General features: G+C 44.2%; 1 protein-coding gene across 4 annotated transcripts in view; it reads right to left on the reverse strand.

Annotated features, from left to right (window-relative positions):
- RBM33 (RNA binding motif protein 33) overlaps positions 1 to 22,183 on the reverse strand; it is an 86,240-nt gene that overhangs the window by 50,401 nt on the left and 13,656 nt on the right. For all 4 annotated transcript variants that reach the window (XM_048510302.1, XM_048510301.1, XM_048510303.1 and 1 more), the window contains exons 3-9: positions 15,075 to 15,123; positions 13,394 to 13,470; positions 11,425 to 11,737; positions 9,432 to 9,551; positions 6,257 to 6,428; positions 1,820 to 2,025; positions 860 to 1,127 (exon numbers count right to left, since the gene is read on the reverse strand). In XM_048510302.1, coding sequence (XP_048366259.1) covers positions 860 to 1,127; positions 1,820 to 2,025; positions 6,257 to 6,428; positions 9,432 to 9,551; positions 11,425 to 11,737; positions 13,394 to 13,470; positions 15,075 to 15,123 — 1,205 coding nt within the window. The remainder of the gene's footprint in view (positions 1 to 859; positions 1,128 to 1,819; positions 2,026 to 6,256; positions 6,429 to 9,431; positions 9,552 to 11,424; positions 11,738 to 13,393; positions 13,471 to 15,074; positions 15,124 to 22,183) is intronic.

Below are 22,183 nucleotides of genomic sequence, written 5' to 3' on the forward strand. Positions count from 1 at the left end.
TCAGCTAAAATTGGAGGGGGAGATTACTGAACACAAAAGGCATACGGCAGCATTGCATGTTGCCAGTGTAAGAGTGCAGCTTGTAGTATCTGGTGCTTCACAAGTGAAAAATATATCATGCCTACGCTACTACATTGGCAAACCACTCATCTCAGGGCCCCTTTAAAGTGCTGGTGCCGGCCTCTGCATGGTCTACTTTCATATGAACTGGCTGGCAGACTAAGACCTGCCTTCAGTGTCCTTTTCCACGTGCCACTTATAGCAACAGTTCAGCAGGGTAACCACATGGAATGGGAGCCTCTCAACAGCAGCGCCAAGGTTACTGAATTCCTTCCACAAAAAGTCCATCTTGACCTGCATTTCACTTTCTTAGTAGACATCTGGGCTTCTCACATTTATTAAAGCAATAATCAACCCCCCCCCCCCCCCGCTCCCCTAATCTGGGACAGAGATAGACTCATATCACTCTCCTCTCCTCCATCTTATACTTACAACCACCACAAGAGGAAGATTAGATTAACTGGCAAAAGGTCCCCTTTCAAACTCCCATGACAGAGCAAGGATTCAAACCCAGGTCTCCTGGATCCAAGCCTGATATTTTAACCACTATACCACACAGGTGTTCCTGTGATCTTTGTCCCACTCTGGTCTTATTGCTGCTGGATTAGCATCTCTGCAAAGCTGCTTGTGCCCTTTTTGAAAAACTTAATTTTTAAGCACTGGTTTTTTGTTGATTTACTTGTTTCACAGAATTGCTCCTTCTCTACTACTTCGAGAGCTGGTATTAGCTAAACGACTGCAGACTGGTATTTCTAAACAAATGAATAAAATGCATGGGTCCTCTAGGCAAAAGCCTTACCTTGCACGGGAGTTACTACAGTTCCTTTGAAGTGTGGGTTAATGTGTATGTTCTTTGGCTGCTGAGAGGTCACTGGAGGAGGAGGAGTCATCAGTATTCTTGATGTTTCTAACTGTGGGGGCATATGCATGCCTTGAGGGGGAGGCGGTGCCGTATGATGCTGGGGGGGGAGAGGCAGCAGACCCTGCATCTGTGGCGGCTGCTGCTGCTGTTGCTGGAACAGATTCCTAATGGGTTGCTGATGAGGGAACATCCTTTGTGAATGAGACTGAAATGACAAAGCAAAACCAAACCAACACATAACTGCTTGAACTTATATCACCTTTGTGTTAATGCAAGAACCTCCCCAAATTTACGTATTTATAGACGGTTACATAAATTCAATCAATCCTATCAACACGGAGTAGCTCTGACAAATTAAGCGGAAACTCCATGTCCACAGGCAGTGCGCTTCTGAATTCCACCCGCGGTGGCAAAAGTGAGAGAACACTCCTGGCATTCTTGCCCTACTTGTATGGGTTTTTTTCATTCTACTTGACTGCTGTTGGAAATAGGATGCTGGATCCGATGGGACCTTAGTCTAATTCGGAAGTGTGCTTGGTTATATAATGTCACATAGGCTAGCACAAAACTTGAGCAACCAGGAATTTATCTCCCCCACCCTTTATAGAAATTTTCTGCACCATATGGCTAGCCTCACTGGAAGCTCTCAAAAGCAGTTTCTAGGTCTTTCCAGATTTGTAGCCTACTTTTCCAAGGGATAAAGACAGCACTAAAGCTCTTAGGTCTCTCAAGATGAGTTTAGAAAGCACACATGATATGCTAAGCATTCCACTAGCGACTGCAGCTCGGTTACATATACAGAAAAAATCCCTTTGATGGAGGTAGGCAGCTCATTGTTTACAAGCAGGTGCGAGTGGCCGCCAAATTCTACATTCACGAGTACAGCATTAAGAGTACCGTAACAGTTGGCTGGGTTGCCAGCAGCGCAGGCCGATGATCCTTCAGCCGGCCCCGATCATTGTCTCTTCTTTGTTCTCCCATGCCATGATACATGAAAGGCCCTCCTCGCCTTCCTCCTCTTCTCGAGCCGTAGCGCCCCTGCTTCAGCTGCCGTTCCCTCTCTTCGAATTCAAGTAATGCCGCTTTGGCTTCTGCAGAAAGTTCTGTCGTAGGAGAGAGATGGGCACAATTGATATTTGCCAGAAGGATCAAAAGAGCAATCGACTGATAACATTTTGAATGTAGCCATAAGAGAATTACACAAACCCCTCTGAGAGTATGGTATGTATCCCAAGATGACTGACTTACATTTAATTCATGTAATCATTTCCTTATATCCTTTTAATTTACAAATGCATGCTTACAGTTTGGTGAGAATACTTTTTTTTGGTTCTTTTCTAAGTAGTCACTCTTCCCATGGCAAGTTACTGAATTTGAAAACAGGTTCCCACCTCCCACCCCACAAATGTAACTATGTTTGGCTTTGGGAAGATAAGCATTTATATAATAGTTGTTAGGTTTCAAGATCTATATCTGAAACTCTTTGTGTTAAATTCACTGTGTGTCTCAACCTCCTTATTTAACCTCCTCCAAGTTGATTTACTTGTTTCACGGAATTGCTCCTTCTCCGCTAACTACTTCAAGAGCTGGTATTAGCTAAATGACTGGAGACTGGTATTTCTAAACAAATGAATACAATGCATGGGTCCTCTTGGCAAAAACCTTACCTTGTATGGGAGTTATGTTACGTAATGCACACAGGGCGGGGGCGCGTGATGCCCCGGGCCGAGCCACGGGGAGGAGTGGCCGGGCCGTGGTGGGGACGTTCCATGGCGGGGACAAGCGGCACTGTGGCAGAGGCGCAGGGTGTACGAGCGCCCCAGGTGCACTTTTCCCTCACTCCGCCCCTGACACTAATCACTACACCACACTGGCTCTCCTTGGCACACATTTGTTCTATCCTATTTCTTGTGCATTCCCATCTGTCTCAAATTATCTTCGTAACTCCATTATAAGACCTTAGTATAGCAATTTGCCCAAGGCTGCTCATTCCCATACCACAAACAGCCTGTGTGCTTGAGGCAGCCTACAACATTTTAAATGGTTGCCCATAAAACCAAAAATAGATTCAATGATAGGAGATTCAGCTGAACCTGTCTAAAAACCCCTTTGAAAAGATCCTGCAGCCTCTTTTAGACACTTTCAAATGTTATTTGAATTGTTTTAGGAAGCCATACTGTTGCCACGCACAACACTCCTGCTTGACGCCTGTACTATGCAATCTACCTCACCCAAAACCCTTCCAAGACAAGAGATTTCCCTTTCTATTTGCAAAGGCAGGAGATGCCTCCAATCCATTCACAAAGAAAATATTTAACATATTTTTGCCAACATAGACACAGTCTTGACTGCAGAATTCTTTCACACAGCTAATGCAGTGAATCAGCAATTATTTTTCTAGTGCCTCCAAGTGTCAAGATTAATTTTGCCACCTTTGGTAATAAAATGGTTTCAAACGACATCTTTAATCAGCCAGCGAGAATGCTTTCCTCCAATAGAGACAAGTTGTCACAAAAGGTCACCAAAAAGTGACAGGAGGGAAATTACGTTTGTAATTTCAACTGAAATATTAATTTCTCTTTTAAGTGTTTTCTCAACTTATGTCCAGATTTTAAAGAAGGGAAATGTAGCTATACAACCAAGTTTCATTTTTATACCATTATTCCTATTAATAGCAATCAGTCCTGAGAAAAAGTAATATTTATTATGCCAGTTCCACTATATACTTTACTCCTATTAAGTTGACTCCTAATAGACATCAATTACCACAGTTCTGGGGGTGCTCAGGCTGACAATGGTTTATCAAAGAAAAACTTGGCTGTAAATCGCACAATTAACTAGAAGACTTTAAAATAATGCATTTAAATTATTTGCAAAATGTAACCTCTTTACTGCAGCATACATATCAATAAGTGCCCTTAACTTATATTTCTAGATGTTGTGAAAAAGAAAACCTCAAAGTAGGCTCCACATGAACCAGACTAGGTGGATCCACACTGCTCTGTTACAATAGCTGCTCTAATGTATTAGAAAATTTCTATTCTGCCTCTCCAAAGAACCTGCTTGAAGACACTAAGTGAAACACTTTACCAAAAAAATGGCTGCCATCGGTTTTCTGGGCTTTGTGGTCCTGGTTTGGTAGTCTTAACTCCAAATGTTTTGCCTACCGTGGACAGAAGAACATCTGGGTATACCCCTGAAGTTGCCAGTTGTAGATGTGGATGAAACATGAAGAGCTAAAATACCAGACTACAGCGACACAGCCCAGAAAACCCAAAACAGCCAGTTGGTTCTAGCTGTGAAAACCGTCGACAACACATTATAAATATAAAACATCCTGCAAGTCATTATTTTTAAAGGATTAAATACCCAGCATTAAAAACAGCATAACACACTCAGAAGTCTAAAGTGAGCCTTAAAACTTCAGGCTAGAAGTCTGAAAAACTGTGGTATAAGTTCAGCCTCATAATTAAAACTGCAGAACATCCCAAGACCGACCCCCTCCCCCAAAGTGAAAGGGGTTTTACAATGGGACCAGGACAGCTACTGATGTTGGTAACATGCAAAAACCTCCCTAAGCGTGAACTTTTCCCAGCTCTGGATATCTGTCCCCAGATGTTCCATTACAGGAATAAGGAGTGTGGATGAACTGTCCTACAGATTTAAAAAAGACTGGGTAATGGCTACACAATCCCAGGCATCTAGTGCCAATGAAGTCCAGAAATATGCCATCATTATTCAGCGTAGTGCAGAGCTAGGATATCAAAATGTACTCCTAGCACCTATGAATCAAACTGTTTCCAATCTGTGGCTTCAATATTCACTATGTTCTCTGCTTTGCATGCTAAAATAACCCAAAGGAGCTCTTGTGCATACTGCCTCACCATTCCACAGTCTACCACAACTCCAGACAACTGTTCAGGAAAGTGGCCACCACATATTTGATGAAAGGGAGAAACAAACATGGCCTATACCTGATGAGCACGCATATGCCTCCAAGTAATCACATGGCCAACAGAGTGCCTTGTCTCAGTGTGGGATAAAAACAGTGTATTTAAACATGCTTGAATTTATTTTTTTAAGCACACAATTTAACAGAATTACAATCCATGCAATCATATGAAAGGTCTGTCATTCGCAAAACTCCAAATCATCCATACCTTCTAATTCACAATATTTTTGTGTAAGATTTAACTTAGCATAAAACATACCACTGAGTCTGCTGTACTTTGGGTGATATCAGCTCACAGCACAAATTTTTTTTGCCAACTCTACAATGTCATTGTATTGACCTTGAAGCTGAGAATGTTTTAGAACAGGGGTGGCCAACCTATGCTACTCCAGATGTTCACGGACTACAATTCCCACGAGCCCCTGTTAGCATGGCTAATTGGCCATGCTGGCAGGGGCTGATGAGAACTGTAGTCCATGAACATCTGGAGAACAATTGGTTGGCCACCCGTTTTAGAAGGATGCTTGTTTGCATGTACTCTCTCAAGATGACACACTGGGAGTGTAAATAATTCATTAGTAATCCTGCCGGTTCCACCTTACTATGATGACAACATGAGTCTTAGATTTCTTTCAGTTATCATCATTAATCAGCCAATCCTTTCAGGAGAAGAAAAAAGAAAAAGAAACGAGACCCCCCTGCTGAGCGCACTCTGTGTGTCACGCTAAAAGAAAACCTGTTAGCTCTCAAATTAGGAATGACAAGACACATCCAGATATAACCAGAATGTGTCTTCTCACTTATGTAAAACTGCCTCAAAGATCTATAGCTTAGAAGCCAAACATGACTTCTTCCACACATTTAAATCTTTTCTTCCAAACACCTTCCATTTTGTACCTAGTAACACCCTCAGACAAAGACAACATTATCTCGAATTAAAGCATCCTATCAACACCAAGCTAAGAATAATAGTTTTAGGAAGGATGCGAGTACTATGGCACCTTGACCTGACTGTGTATCCCAAGCAGCCCATTAAACAAGCTCAGTCTAAAATAACATCACAAAATCCATAAAATACTATCACATTTAATACATAAAGAGGGTATTCATGAGAATACTGAAGCTAGAGTAGATACAAATTGTGATAAATGATGATTAAAACTAACTCACCTTGTATTTGCATCATAATCTTTGAGAACGTCACATTTGTTATTACTGTTTGCTTTCATTTTAAAAAAGCCTACAACCCTAGCCCCTCCCCAAATGAAATGTTTTAATTTTCTAGATGTTTCGTTTACATATATTTGGTAAGTACAATGTCAGCTGCCCCAGGCTCGGAAGGGGACGGACAGCCTATTAAGTCTAGTAAATTGAAATCTTACCCAAGGTTTCTGGAATGTTTCTTCGTTCTCTGGTGACATCTGATAGCCTAATGATGGTTCCTTCCTTCCGTTCAGTTTTGAAGCGTAATCGACCAGATTCTTCATCGTCATCATCTTCTTCATCAGACTCTTCTTTGGGTTCCTCTTGAAGCTCCAGATTTTCTATAACTGCCTGTATTGTAGCAGAATATGAATTATTGATCGGTCAATATTTCCCAATACAGTGAAAGTGAGTCAAGGCTAAACTACAGATTGTTGAGAATCAAGCATGAAATTCACGACATCATATATGAAACACACTGCATGGAAAGATTTCCTGATGATCAGCCATCTGAAAGGAGGCCACCATGAAGGCTGTCTTGAATGTCCTCCCTAGACCCAAATGATTTGACTAACTATAGGCTGGAGGCAGATATCCTTTGCTGAGCAAAATTCTCGAATGTGTGAAGGCTGAGCTGTTCCATTCCTTCGTAGATGAGTCTGGATTATTTTATAAATCCATTTCAATCTAGTTTCTATACTAGTTTTAGAATGAACTGCTTTAGTTGCCTTGAACAATGGCTGTTTCCGCACACACAAGGAAACGCCCCTTCACCGGCATGAACTGTGCCGGTGGAGGCTCAAGGACTGCTCGCGCAGCAGGGTGTGAGCAGCCCCGACTTTCTCCCCGGACGGAGAGGTGGCTCCGCATGGAGCTGCCTCTCCGTCAGCCCCCTCCACTCACCGTCCCGTCCAGCGCTGTTCTGGAGGGCTGGACGGACACACCCATGCTGCCTCCGACCCCTGGAGGTCGGAGGGCAGCATGGGCATGTTCACGTGGGCTAAAACACAAGAATTAAAATCCTTCAAAACTGGATTTTTGGTCAGGGGAGAAATGTTTATGTTAGCAGTACCAACATTTCAGAGTATCTTTAGGAGACCCTCCTGATGATATCTCCCAGGTTTGGTGAAGTTTGGTTGAAGGGGTCCAAAGTTATGGACCCTCAAAATGTAGCCCCATCTACTATTAGCTCCCATTGGAAACAATGAGAGATGGGGCACCCTCTTTGGGGGTCCATAACTTTGGACCCCCTGAACCAAACTTTACCAAACTTGGGTGGTATCATCATCAAGAGAGCCTCTTGAAAAATCCCTGAAATTTTGGTGCTGCTAGCCTAAAAACTGCGCCCCCTGGTGGCCGACAAAGTAAAAACCCTAAAAAAAATTTTTTAAATACACCTGACTTGCATATAAGTCAAGGGGGGCTTTTTCAGCACAAAAAATGTGCGAGTATATATGGTAGATCCTTTTAGATCATTCTAATGAAACGCCCTGTAAGGTGGCTAAATTTTGTGCTCTAGCTTTGTTTAATAATAACCTTATACCTTTTTATTAATTATGCACGTAACATGGAATTTAATTTAAAATGAGGCTATGATTTTTTGTGTATATACATATCACTTTCTATATGCTGTTAGCTCTGCTGATTCTGCTATTGCTGGGTGATCTGTGTTCATTATAAAATTGAGAGTTGTGATGCAGGAGATGCATAGTCCACCACTGACTTTAAACAATGAATAAACCAAAAAGACTGAAGAAAACACTATCAAATCTGGGTGCAGAGGCACCACATTTCTGTTTTCTTAAGAATATGAAGGGAAAAATTGCCTCCCTGTCGCACAATCTCAGATAAAGCTCCAACTTCCTAGTTTAAAAGAACCTGAGAACTTGGATGAAGACCTTTAATTCCAAAAGGTAATATAATCCTCCGCCTCAAATACTGGCAGTGAAAGAGAAGAGTGGCAGCTAGTCTCTTCTAGAAGAGGAAAGCAAAAGTAAATGCGTCAGAAAAAAAGGAATTTATTGCTCAGGTGATAATTGGTCTTCTCATGGACGGCTGCCCTAAGTCACTCTAAATTTCCTGTCTCCATCTGCGGGCATGATGTCAGCTTATCCAAAAGTCTTGAAGTGTCAAGTGTCAGAACTCTTGCCCTGTACAGTACATGGCATTTTTATTAAAGGGTTTGGCCCTCCTTGAGATTGAACCTTCCTTGAATATGTGGCTCTTCTGGCATGGAGAGGGATGAAGCACTCCAGGGAAAGAGAAGCTTCTATAGACAACTGTGCAGATAACTGGCTTTAAAGAAAACTTCTAGATAAAAATGAAAACTATTTGCCAAGCACATGATCAAATATATCTGTTACATTCATTTCAAAGCTTTGGAGTGAGTAAAAAATTAAGTTAATTGTGTACAGGGTGCAAGACCATAAATGTCTAGGTGAACATCTTTTTTATAGAACTACAGTGGCTGGGGGGGGGGGGGGGGAGCGCTGAACCAGATCTCCCCAAGCTGGCTTGATGCTCGAAGCACAATACCATACTGTCCTCCTGCAGGGACACCTCAAATTCTATATAAACACAAAGGATGAAAATGAAGCAAGAGTTTGATCACCATGCAGGATGGTATGTATAGCAGCTGCACAATAGACACATAACACCCTTATACGGGGGGGGGGGGGGAGTATTCTTTCATTATGGAGTGCTACTTAACAGTTCATTTTAAGTTAACAGAAACAATTCCAAATATTCATGTAGCAAAAAAAGGACAAATTCAAATGTCCAGGTCTTGAATATTTCTTCCTCTCTCACTACAAACTTATACCGTCAACCCTAAAGATAACACTGATGTACGACTTAAACATAAGGTAGGGACAAAAAACAACTAGGGAAAGTAAACATTTGGAGGCTCTTGAGTCGCAAGTGTCCAGCCACAGGAACTGTGGCCAGCCAAAAAACACTGATGTCACAAAGGAACGTGCTTAAAGAAAGGAAGGCCGATATTAGAATGAACAGCATAGTTTTTCTCTACAATGGCATTCAGTCAGGGCTGGCCTCCCTTTGCTCTCTCCCTCTTCTTTTAGAGCTGGTTAGGGAGCCATGGGATATAGATTAATTATGAGGATGTGATTGTTGTTTCAGAATTTGTTGTGACTCTTCAACTGCCCCGAGTCTATCAGGTGAAGGGCGGCCTATAAGACAAATTATAAATAGATACATACTTCAGGGATGCAACATTGGTGTCAGGGCTGCTACAGCTTGCCTCTGTCCTTCACATAAATGCACAGTGAATTTCAGATTCCCTTGAAATCCCACTCAGCAACATTTTCCTTTAGAATTTCAACTCTCCAAAAATACCTCTTCCGATTCATTTGGAGGTGTCTGGCTGTCAGCAACTTCTTCCAGTTCTTCTTCAGCTACATATTCTTGCTCTTCCATTCCCTGCTGCTCACCATAGGACTGCATGTAATCTTCATCCTACAAACAAATTGCAGGTTGTTACTCTCCCCATTCATTTATTAGGAACCAAGTACAGCTGCAGAAGTCTCACCCTCTGAATCGCAAAAGTGACTGGAAGGAGATTTTGGGCTCATGCTTCACCTCCACTCAACCTAAGAGGAGAATCTCACCCTTCCTCCAGGAAAAGACTACTATCTGGCACCGCAAGAAACACTTGTCCAGGAAGGCGAGGGTACTTTCTTGAAAACAATTTTAGCAGTCAACAACCGAACAGCTGGAAAAGAGGCCTGGCTCAAACACACATGTCCACCCCAACTGCTACAAACCGTTTTAACAACCATAAAGTTTTTATTGTAAATATTTTCACAACTGTTATGACTGAAAGGCAGACTATAAATACAATAGAACTCTCCCTTTTTTACAAAAAATCCTACTGTAACTTCCATAAGCCAAGCGGAACCAGACAGACCAGGAACGGCAAGTGGGAATTTGCACAAGGGGCACACAATCCCACAGTCAGTTGCTCATCTCTTAAGAAAGCAAGAGTACGGAGGGAGCACTAGGCCCAGGAAGCATGTGCCAACCTTTACCACAGACACAACAAAAGGCAGTAGCAACCACTAGTTCAGCTGAGCGTAAGTTATTTTAGTAAATCCCATCAGCTTTTCACGCTGCAATCTTTTAAAAACACAAAGCAAGTCAGACACAACTGGATGGGTTTGGACAATCCAACAGCATCCATACAGCACAATAAAATACTTCAGCCACTAACAGTCCAATCCAGAGTGAGCCAGCAGGAAGGGACAGAAGTGCCTTGAAGCTTCCCGCCCTCTCCAAAGAGTGTTCCCATGGAACAGGAAGTCCAAAAATGGGGGGGGGGGGGGACCTTGGGAGAATTAACCATAGAGGATAACAGAGATACATCACAAAAATGTGGCTAGCAGGTGCACAGGGGCTGGACAGGCAGCAGAAGCCGACTAACGTTGGCTCCACGCTTTGGCCCACCCTGACCAAGCTGACGTAGCTTTTTGCTCTGACAGGTCTAGGGAAAAGCAGTGGCTTCTGGATCAGATGCTACGGAGCCGCACAGCCACCTAAGTTACCCCTCTGCTGTTGCAGAGAGTGGTACTCCAGCCCCCCCTCCCCCCCCGGCTGTAATTTATCTAATGTTCTTTGTTTTTCTATATTACTGGCAATTTAAGAATCCTAACAAATCCAGTCAACTATCATAGTTGGACTACAACAGATGCTCTGCAAAAAAAAGTAAAATTAAATGGTTGTCAATCTGCTAGCACACATTTCTTCCTTATAAAATATTTTGGCTATACCTTTAAACTAAAGTGAGAGCAAGCTCTTCAGCAAGTCACTTAAATGGAGAACAAATTATGCATATGACATTTTCTGAAGTAACCTCCAATCTCTTTATTCAGGTTTAGACAGTTCTCAGTTACAAAAAAAGGATGAATGAGCAGAACATCAATCACTTTCAAATATTAGCACCTTAAAGATGTCTTTAGCAGGTCAATAATCTTTTCACCTTCGAAGGACTTTATCAGATCTTGTCTAAAGCCTGGATAAAAGCTTTTGCATTAAGTACTCCTAACAATTGGCTGTGTGTCTCCACCACACAAAGCTGTTTTCTTCCGTAAGGATACAATCCTCAAGGTCATGATTCTCAACTGCCTTCCAGAATGACAAAGGAGCATTACCTACAGCCAAACAAGCTGTCAACACAAACTTGGTCACAGCCTAGATAAAGAAACTGGCAGACAGTGATAATAGGTCTAATTTCGCCCCCATCCCTAGGGAAGTAAACAGATTTCAGATCAGTCTAAAAACCTAGACACATGAAGCAATGTTATCTCAGAAAATACAATAGAAAGAAACTCACTGGAAATTCATCTAGCGGCTCATTGATTTCAAGATCTAGCACTTCATCATTATAAATCTCTTCTTCTCCCTGATCTTCACCATATTCTATGTGGTCTTCTGTTAGTTCTGCCTCTGGGCCTTCATACGTCTCTTCTTCTGTATATTCTTCAGCATATTCTTCAGGCACATCCGATTTGTCATAAACCAATTCCTCCTCCCCTTGTTCATATTCCAAATCTTGCTCAATGGATGGATCATTAGCTTCCTCCGAGAGCTCGAAGGATGTAACCATGCCAGATGCCGAATTAAGACCAACAGCCACATCCTGAGTACTATATTAGGATAAAATACAGAAATCTGAATAAAATGAACAGACCCGGGAACCAAATTTTGTGGGCAGGGTCTTAAGAGTCTGTAAAATACAGGCAAAATCCAGTTTCTTCATTAACTTGACTCCATGCCACAAGCACATAACGCATGCTTACATCGCAGCTTATCACCAACTGCAGGCTATTTCAGCAGAGAAATCAAACCAGCCATGTGGTCTAACACAGGGGTCTGCAACCTGCGGCTCTCCAGATGTTTATAGACTACAATTCCCACCAGCCCCTGCCAGCATGTCCAATTGGCCATGCTGGCAGGGGCTGATGGGATTTGTAGTCCATGAACATCTGGAGAGCCGCAGGTTGCAGACCCCTGGTCTAACAGGTTAGGTTGGCAAGATGTTCTTCATACTAACCGAGCTAACAGCTTCCAATTTTAATTCCCATTCTAACAGAGGCACAGTATGAGAACCACTACTACTGTATCAGTTTCTCATTAATATAGCAAAAAACCCTATTGTTTAATTTTTATTTGCAATACTTTTCTTTCTTGTCAGGAACTTATGCTAAAGGGTGGCTTTGAACAGCCTTCACTGGAATTTCCATCGTGTCCTAGAAAGCTTGCATTACTCCAGATGTCCTAAATCTCCTATACAGGACTGCACTAGGAAATAGCTCAGCAGTTACTGATTTGGATAGCAATCTAGAAATTCACAGTCACAATAACTTTGGTTTACTCTACTTTACTTTCCAAATGCAATAAGGAATAACTCTTTCTACAACAACCAAGGTACACGGCAGGGTAATGAACAGATTTTAGTGCAAATGATAAAACAGGACCAGGTTTTGAAACAATCTGCCCAATTAAAATGTAGTTAAAATTTAATATTTTAAAGAAATCTGATCCCTCCAAAAATTCATACCAGAAGATAAATTCTTCAATCGGTCTATTGCAGCATCATAGAATGCATCTAGAAATCCTACTACACTTGTTACCTGTTGAACCTCTAACAAAAAAAATGAATTTCTATGAAAAATATGAAAGCAGTAAAAGCAGTTTATTTTAATATAACGCTTTTTTTAAGTTCATGACAAAAAAGTTTTATCATGAGGGTGAAAGCACATTACATTCATTGTTACAGTACCCTAATGACATTCATTCAAGCTACTGCAGGGGTGTGAAATTTACAGCCTGGGGGCCAAATCCAGCCCCTTGAGAGGGCTTATGAGGCCTGCAGGCTAGCTGAGGCAAACCCCCACCCTGCTCCCAATCTGGTCTGGTGAGCCCAATGCAGGCTGGCCGGTGTAGGCAGCCACCACCACCACCCTTCTCCCAATCTGATCTGGCAAGCCACTCACCCCTCGGGCCAATCTGAACTGATGAGTCACTGGGGTCACCAGCTGAGGGAGTCAACCCCCCTCCTGGGTGAGTGCCGATGACCTCCCCTAGGGCCATTCTGGCCTGGGCAGCCCACTATGGGCTTGTCAGCCAAGGTAACCAATCCCCTTCCCCAGTGTCATTTTAGGCTGGCAAGCCTGCTGCCGACTCGTCAGCCAAGGTAGCCACCCACACCTCTCAACCGGACCAAGTCACACTGATGTCACATCCTGCCTTTGTAATAAATGAGTGCGACACCCCCGAGTTACTGGTTTAAAAAGACACACCTGAAACGCTGATCCTCTTCATTGTCACTCTGCAGGAGATCATCATTCAGTTCTTCGTCAGACATATCTGACTGAGTCTAAATTTATGTTACAAAAACAAAATTGTCCTTGAGATAACCCCAATACAGAAAAGTTCAGCATAGTAGCAAAGAAGGTTGATCATCAAATTTAGGACATTTTTACAAGGTATTATCAATATCAATCAAGATATGATCTCTATTATTTTTGTTCTGACCATCAATGAAACAAATTCTGAAAAACCTATGAATCAGCTAACTTATGGAGATTTCATAACTCCCCCCACAGAGGCTGCATTCAGAAGTCAAAGCAAGGTGCAACTGAATTGGGAGCCTGAGTATACCAGACCAGCAGGTTTAGAAGTTTGGCTTGTGCTGTATAAGCTACACCATCCAAGAACCTACACCCAAATTACACAGAAAACTGGAGTTGGATCTGGACTTGGATCTAGACTAGAAGGAGAGAGGAAGGAAGGATGAGCAATGGGCATGCACAATCACAGCAGCAAATTGTGCTTTTGCCCAGAGTTTTAAGTGCAGGTTGCCAAAACAACTGAATGCTGCCTCAAATATAACTTCCAACAGTGAGAACTAGAAATAGGGCCACATGGGTTTGGAGCTAACCAGATTTTTCAATTTCATCCAGTTCTTCCACTGACTACAGCCTCATATCAAATAGCTTTTTTCAAAGGCCGTTTCTGTACAGCCAGCTGAGCGGGGTGCACTGGCATAGTTTATGCCGATGCGCCCCCTGGGGCCGTTCACATGAACGGTCCTGCTGGCTGCGCAGCCGGCAGCACAGCCTTCACACAGGCTGCGCCGCTCCCGAACGGCTCCTACCTTCTTCCGTCACGTTGTGGAGGCCGGGAACACGCCTCCATGGCCAGAGCGACAGCTCTGGGGTCGGAGGCCAGGAGGTGTGTCCCCTGGCCTCCACAAAGTGACAAAAGGAAGCAGTAGGTAGGAGTTGCGGGAAATACGCCGGCTTCTACCTGGTGCCGTTCACTCGGCACTGAATGGAAGCTGGTGCATCCAAGAAGAAGAAGAGTTCGGCTTTATATCCCTTTTTTCTCTCCTGTAAGGAGACTCAAAGGGGCTTACAATCTCCTTTCCCTTCCCCCTACTCAACAAACACTCTATGAGGTGGGTGGGGATGAGAGAGCTCTGAAAAGCTGTGACTAGCCCAACGTCACCCAGCTGGCGTGTGTTGGAGTGCACAGGCTAATTCCCCAGGTAGTTTAGTCCTTAGTAGAACCATCCTTGCGGCAAAGACAAGACAATGTTGTAATCAAAATGTACACTGTGAAAATGTATATATAAACCCATCAGTATCATTAAACGATGACAATACTAATGTATTATGTGCATATATACAACATGCTTTTTGCATATGCATTATGTGCATATATACAACATGCTTTTTGTTTAAGGGTAAATAGTTTTGGCAATAATATGCTGTAATGCGTTGACAGAGTCTAGCTTTGTTCTCCTCTTTTCAAGCTTCCACATAAAAAACACATATTTGAAAAAACAACAAGCAGGTGAGGTACCAGTGCACTTAAGGTGCCACAGAAAACTAGGACTAACAAGTATAGGACACATGTAAAATATTCTTTGTGTATCACAAGCATTTTATGAACACTTCAAATGAGTTTATTGTTGACCTTTTTGCCAGTCAGTAAATCTTCTCCCAGTAAATCATCATCTAGTTCACTGCAAGAAAGACAAAAACAAACACTCTTGGAATAAGCTCTTGCTGAAGCAAGGTTTTTTTAAAAACAGAATGACAATATATACTCATGAAGAAGTCAAAGCAATGTTAGGGTTGTTCAAATGACTGACAAAGAATCCATTTTAAGACATGCAATATAGTCTCAATTTAAGATGACAGGTGGGAATAGATTACAGCACTCAAGTTTCTCAAAGGGTTAATTATGAGTACTATTTTTCATTGGCCAAGTATTCCTCAGTTTATATGTAACAGTGATCCAGAACATCAGCAACAGAATAATGCAGATCAACAAGATGATGACCTCTTAGCGGTTCCACAAGTCTATCAACATTGCAAAGATACACAATAAGCACAAGGGGCAGCATGCAGCTGGTTTTAAGATAATGTCCAATAACTTTTGAAGTCTCCCAAAGAAAGCATTTTCTTATGAGGAAGAAAGTATAAATAGGATGTGTCACATAGCAAAGCCATACAAGACTCTTATTGTACCCACATAATGCATATAGCAAACAGCCAAATGTGCAATGTGCAAGTTTTCGGTGCATGAATTCCTTATTGCATACAACTTCCATAATGTTCAAAGCTTCCCTATTGACCTCTAAGTACAAAATTGCAGCCATCATATGCACACATTCCTTAGGCTGCCCACTCTCTTTTCAGAACCACACTCTTCTCTCCAGTAAAGTAAATATAACTGTGCCCAAATAGTACTTATTGTTATTCAAATCAACAGTTTGGGCAACCATTCTTCAGAACCTACCACCCAATAACAACTACATGAGAGAGGTAAGAAAATTCACTTCCCTATGAAAGGTCTCCTGTGCACTGAGAAGGGTCCATTGGTTACCTACCGTGAAGGGTCTTTCTACTGTAGACGTGGGACATCTGATTGGGTGTCTTCTCTACCAATTGCAGAGAGGCAGGAAGTACTAAAACTTCTTCTCCATGTATTTCCTGTCGAGGTCACTTCACCTCAGTATCCTTTCATGGCACAGTAGTAGGCTAACGACAGGAACATAACCGTAACATAACATGTCTAACAAGAGACAACATGGAGACAAGTCTAGGCTCAACAGTAACCCTAACAACAACTTATGAAAATTGAACAATAACTGTAGAGGTTTCCCTAATAAGAGTCTAATCGGGGACTAATAGATACCTAGGGGGGGGGCCCAGATGTCCCACGTCTACAGTAGAAAGACCCTTCACGGTAGGTAACCAATGGACCCTTCTACTGTAGCCGTGGGACATCTGAATTAGGACTTCCCGAGCAGTGTCAAAGCAGGTGGAGTTTCATCAGTCCCCGATAATACTCTCAGCACTCTTCTGCCGAAGGCAGACTCAGCCTGAAAGAAAGGATTGCTTATTTTGTAGTTAATGTCGGGATAAAGGTGGATATGGAGGACCACGTTGCTGCCCTACAAATTTCCTCCACCGACGCTTGGTTGCGGAAAGCCGCATTGGTGGCTGCGTTGCGAACAGAAAGGGCCGTGACTCCGTTAGGTATAGGGAGATCAGATGCCTTGTACGCTTCACAGATACATGCTTTCAGAGTGCTGCTGATTGCAGCTTTCGACATTTGCGATCCAAGATTGGGAGGATTTATGTTAATGAATAGGCTTTCGGTCTTGCGTAGACTTTCCGTCCTAATGATGAAGGCTTTTTAGGAGCCCATACAAAGACGTCCAACATGTGCCAAAGTTTTTCCCTTTGGGTGGTTGGGGTTAGGCATGAAGTTAGGAATTACAATCTCTTACCCGAACATAGAAGCTAGAATTAACTTTGGAGTACTTGAAAGTCTGGTCTGTCGCGAGGCACACTCTATCACTTAATGGAATACACAGGAATTTGGAATTTACCGGACAGGGCCGCAGTTCTGGATACCCGTCTTACCCGATGTTACTTGGCGATCAGAAATAAAGGTCTTCCATCCTGAGCCATTTCAAGATGAACTGTTTGCTTATAGGTTCAAAGGGGGCTTTAGTAAGAGCTGTCCAACACCGTGTACCAACCTCAGGAGGGAAACCTGTGTGCCACCGCTGGTCGTGAAAGACAGACTCCTCTTAGAAAGTTCAAAATGCTCCGGATGTCTGAAGTAATCTGTATGTACCTGCTACTTAGGATTTGAGTATAACAGTCGCAAGAGCTGCTAGTTGCCTACGTAGCGTAGAACATTTGAAACCCAAGGCGAATCCGTTTTGTAGGAATTCGAGGATAGAAGAAAAGGATGGATCTACTGGATCTATACGTTTATGTCGGCACCATTTGACAAACGCTTTCCATGACGAGTTGTAAATCCGTATGGTAGATTGTCGTCTGGCCGCTAGTATGGTCTCTGTGACTTGATTAGAATAGCCTTTCCTCGTCAAAGCTAAGCCACGGCTCAAGAGGCCAAGCGGTCAAGTTGAGCCATTGGGATCCGGGTGCACCAATGGTGGTCCCTGAGTTAACTTAGGTTACTTGAACTTGATGGGAATGGTCCATCGGTGGAGGCAGTGGCCAGTTCTTGTATGGTGGAAAACCACGGCCTCCTGGGCCATCTCGGAGCTATTAGGATCACCGATGCTCCTTCCGCGATGACTTTTCGAAGAGGGCGAGGAATTAGTGGGAACGGAGGGAAGGCGTAAAGTAGAACTTTTGGCCAAGGTGCGTTGAGAGCGTCCGTTGCCAGCGCTTGTGGATGGTAGCTCCGGGTCATGAATTTCGGTAGTTGCATGTTGTCTCGAGAGGCGAAGAGATCGACCTCCGGGTGGCCGAAGACTTTGCAGATTTGGTGGAACCGTTGTGGGTCGAGACGCCACTCGTGTTCGGAAATCTGTTGTCTGCTTAGCCAATCTGCCGTAGTATTCTGGGTCCCCTTGATGTGCAAAGCCTGTAGGGATGCTAAGTTCAGTTCTGCCCACTGTAGGATCTTCCCGGCCTCCCGGTGGATAGAGGAGGACCGTGACCCCCCCTGATTGTTGATGTACATTTTGGCCGTTACATTGTCCGTCCATACGATCACATGTTGGTAACGCAGCTTCGGAAGGAAGTGTTGGAGGGCCAGGTAGATTGCCCGAGTTTCCAGCAGGTTGATGTGCATCATCGACTCTTCCTTGGACCATCTGCCTTGGATTACCTCCTGGTTGAGCGTAGCTCCCCACCCTTGGAGGCTGGCGTCCGTGAATAGTTGTGGACGGTCCGGATACAGGTAGCGTTTTCCTTGTGTCAGATTGTCTCGAATTGTCCACCACAAGAAACTCTGGCGTGTCGATAGGGGTAGGGAAACCTTCCTGTCCCTCTTCCAGATGATGTCGAGTTGGTACATGAGGAGGAAACGTTGAAGAGGTTGGGCGTGAAATCGGGCCCACTGTAGTAAGTCGATTACGGAAATGAATAGACCCAAGAGACTTGCTAGTTTGAGGAGAGATTGTCTTTTGTTGGCCATCAATTCCCGAGTTGTTTGTTGAATTTTCTTGATCTTTTCCTCTGGAATGAACAGAGAGTCTTGTACCGTATCGATTATGGCCCCAAGATGTTCTAGCCTTGTAAATGGAAGCATGGAGCTTTTTTCTAAGTTTACGATAAATCCATGCATGGACAGGGTTTCCCGCACTGTAATTACGTCTGTTCGAGCTTGCTGGACGGATCTGGACCGAATTAGTAAGTCGTCCAGATAGGGGTAAATATGGATCCCCTGTTCTCTTAGTAAGGTCACCGGGGCAAGAAGCACCTTTGAGAAAGTCCTTGGAGCCGTGGCCAGACCAAACGGTAAGGTCTTGAACTGGAAGTGTTGGTCCCGAATCGCAAACCGAAGGAACTTCGATTGGAGCCTGGTGTATCGTTATATTATATAGAATGCGCCTTCCGGTTAAATCTAGGGAGGTCATGAGATCGCCATGACGAAGAGAGGCGGTGATCGACCGAAGGGTCTCCATTCTGAACTTGGGAATTCTTATGAATTTGTTTAGGCGTTTCAAATTTAGGATGGCCCTCCAGTCCCCATTGCGTTTGGGGACCGTAAAAAAATGAGAATAAGTGCCTGATAATTTCTCCAGCTGTGGGACCGGTTCTATCGCTTGTATCTGTAACAAGTGGGAAATCGCTCTCAAGGTCCTGTCTATTTTGATGGGATCTGTTGATAACGGGGAGATCATCACGTGGTGGCGAGGGATGCTGTTGAACTCTATCACGTATCCCGAGGAAACTACCTCCCTGGTCCACCGGTCTACGTGGTTGCCCTGCCACACGTGTTGAAAGCTTTGAAGGCGACCTCCCACCGGAATGCTGCTGTAGTCATTGTTTGTTTTTTGCGGCAGGGAAAGATTTTCCTTGCTTGTTGTATTGTCTGTAAGGTTGTTTGAAATTCCGAAAGGAATTATTTGACTGCCAGGCGGGCCTATTGCCCTCTCGTTGAAACCTAGGCAGTGTCTTATGAGATCTAAATGTAAACCTGGAGGGGTTGGACGACTTGTCTGGGCCCCGGATGGACTTCGGCATTGTCTTCTTATTGTCCTTAGTCTGGACTAGGACCTCTTCCAAGTCCCTGCCGAACAGGGCCCCACCGTAGTAGGAATATCCAGTGACTACGTGTTTAGAAATAGTGTCTGCCTGCCACGGGCGAATCCAGGCATTACGTCTGGCTACCATATTGGAAGCCAAGGATCTCGCCACTAGGGCCATTGCATCGAAGGTGGCATCTGCTATGAAGGAATTGGCCACCAATACTCGCTCGATGCCTTCCCTAATGCCCCGGGCCTCAACTGGGATCATTTCCAGCTTAGCACGAGCCAGACCATGGTGGCCCTGGCCACCGTAGAAGATGGTGTCAGTGTTTTGATGGCAGCTGCCAGCCACTCATGTGATCTGCGCAGAGCTGCCTCCGACCTTCTATCAAGCGAGTCTTTTATGTTACCTTCGCCTTCTTTGGCCACTAGGGCTCCAGAATGTAATACTGCCACCGGTGCGTCCACTGGTGGGTTCTGAAGTAATACGTGGAACTGTTGGGGCATAAGATATTTCTTTTTGAAATTTTGGGGCAGACCCTTGTTGGCGGTGGGATTTAGCCATTCTCTATGGATTCTTTTAACAAAGCACTCTGGCACTGGAAAGAATTTAACTTTGTCATTCTCATGTGGAAAATATGTCAAATCACCTTTTGGGTAACCTTTTACAGGTTTATTTGACGTGGGAGCGGAGGATTGAAGTGGCTGTTCCTCAGCATCTTCTGCATCTCTTAAATTCAGAGCCGAGATCGTTTTATCAATCAACATCTGGATATCTTCCAGTTTGCAAAACTGAGCAGATTGTTCTGCTGCCACTTCAGTGCTTTCCTCCGTGTCAGAGAACCTATCTTCCTCCTCACTCTCCACCATATCTGACAATCCCTCTTCTTCCCCCATAGGGAAGGATATGGGGTCCCTACTTCGAGTGCCACGGTCCTCCCTGAGGGACCTATGGGTAGCTCTATGGGACTGTGTTTGTAATTGGGGGCGGGTGGCAGCCAGACGCTGATCTCTAGCGTCCATCGCCTTCTCAATCGCTCTTCCGAGGAAGTCAGCAAAGGCGTCGGGAGGGGCATTCATCCAGTTGGCAACTGGGGTCAATTGGCCTCCGCTCGTCTCGCCTCCCTCTGGGGCCCCCGTTACTTGCCTTTGGAGGTCGGTGGACCGGGCCGCCCCGCCAGACACGCCACCCGCCGGAAGACGCGACTGCTCCCACGCCCTGGGAAGGCTGGAGGAGTCGGTCGCGGAGCCGCCGTTATCGGCCGCGCCCTGGGAAGGCGCTTGGCTCCGTTTCTTCTTAGGCGGTGCTGCCGCCTGATCATCCGTCGCGCCCTTTTTGTTGCCTTTTTTAGATTTCTTCGTCGGCGCGCTTGGGCCCGCGGGGGCCTCCCCGCTATTGCCGTCGTCTGGGGCGGTCAAATTTGCGGAGCGCGTACGCTCCGCGGAGGAACCGGTGAAAGTTTCCCTCTCGGGCGAAAAGGACCTAGCGTCCATAATGGCGACCGTTAAAAACGGCGGGAAACTCTGAGGTGATAGTTCACTAACGCTTTCCTCGCGCTCGGTTGCCCAAAGGCCCCGCAAGCGCCCTTTTACTCTCACCAACAAACAGTTAGGAACCAACAAGACAAACTCAGACGAACAAACGGACAAGGGAACATATATAAGATAAAGGGTTCTACAGAGCCTGAATCACACGTCTACCCTCTGCAGAGGCAGGAGAATACTGAGGTGAAGTGACCTCGACAGGAAATACATGGAGAAGAAGTTTTAGTACTTCCTGCCTCTCTGCAATTGGTAGAGAAGACACCCAATCAGATGTCCCACGGCTACAGTAGAAGAACAAATCACAAAGTGAAAGAATCTGGTCTAAAAAACAGCAGCAGCAGCAGCAGCATGCACCCTCTGTCAGTCCTATTCTACTTTCCTTTCAACAGTTATCAGCTCCTTTCTGATCACCAGTGAAGACACAAAGTGGGCAGGATTGCACTTCAGGTGATTAAAGCTCCTAATAGTAACACAGAATTCAACTAAGTAGTACAAGACACACAATAAAGCACATTCAAGTTGAACTGAGATTCATAGTACAGTAACATTTGGGTTGGAACAACCATAGATAACACGGGACATTGCAGCCATTAACAGTCAAGTGGAGTATAGGAAAGCTGAAGAGGCTTGAGGGAGCAAAAGCAGTATCAGAGTATTTAGTCTTAGAAGTGGGCCCAGATGTCTTAACTATATCTATTGTGATCCTCACCTGCCCCAAGAGGGCTGCACCATTTCCCCAATCCTTATTTCAAACTCTCAGCTGTTTGTTTTCAAGATTACCATTTCCCAATTCTACATAACATTGGGATTCAATCAAACAAGCATATTTTACTGGGTAAGAAGCACTTCATTGTGCTTCCACATTGCCGATGCAAAGGAACAGGCTACCATGAGATAGTAGCCTGCAACAAAATGAACTTTAGGCTGCACACTGCTTCCAAGCCCCAGCAAGTTCGCCAGCCTAGATTAGATGGGGGGGAGGGGCTGCCTCAGCTGGTGAGTCTGTATATTG

Source organism: Sphaerodactylus townsendi, linkage group LG11, assembly GCF_021028975.2.
Source record: "Sphaerodactylus townsendi isolate TG3544 linkage group LG11, MPM_Stown_v2.3, whole genome shotgun sequence".
In the NCBI taxonomy this organism is placed as follows: domain Eukaryota; kingdom Metazoa; phylum Chordata; class Lepidosauria; order Squamata; family Sphaerodactylidae; genus Sphaerodactylus; species Sphaerodactylus townsendi.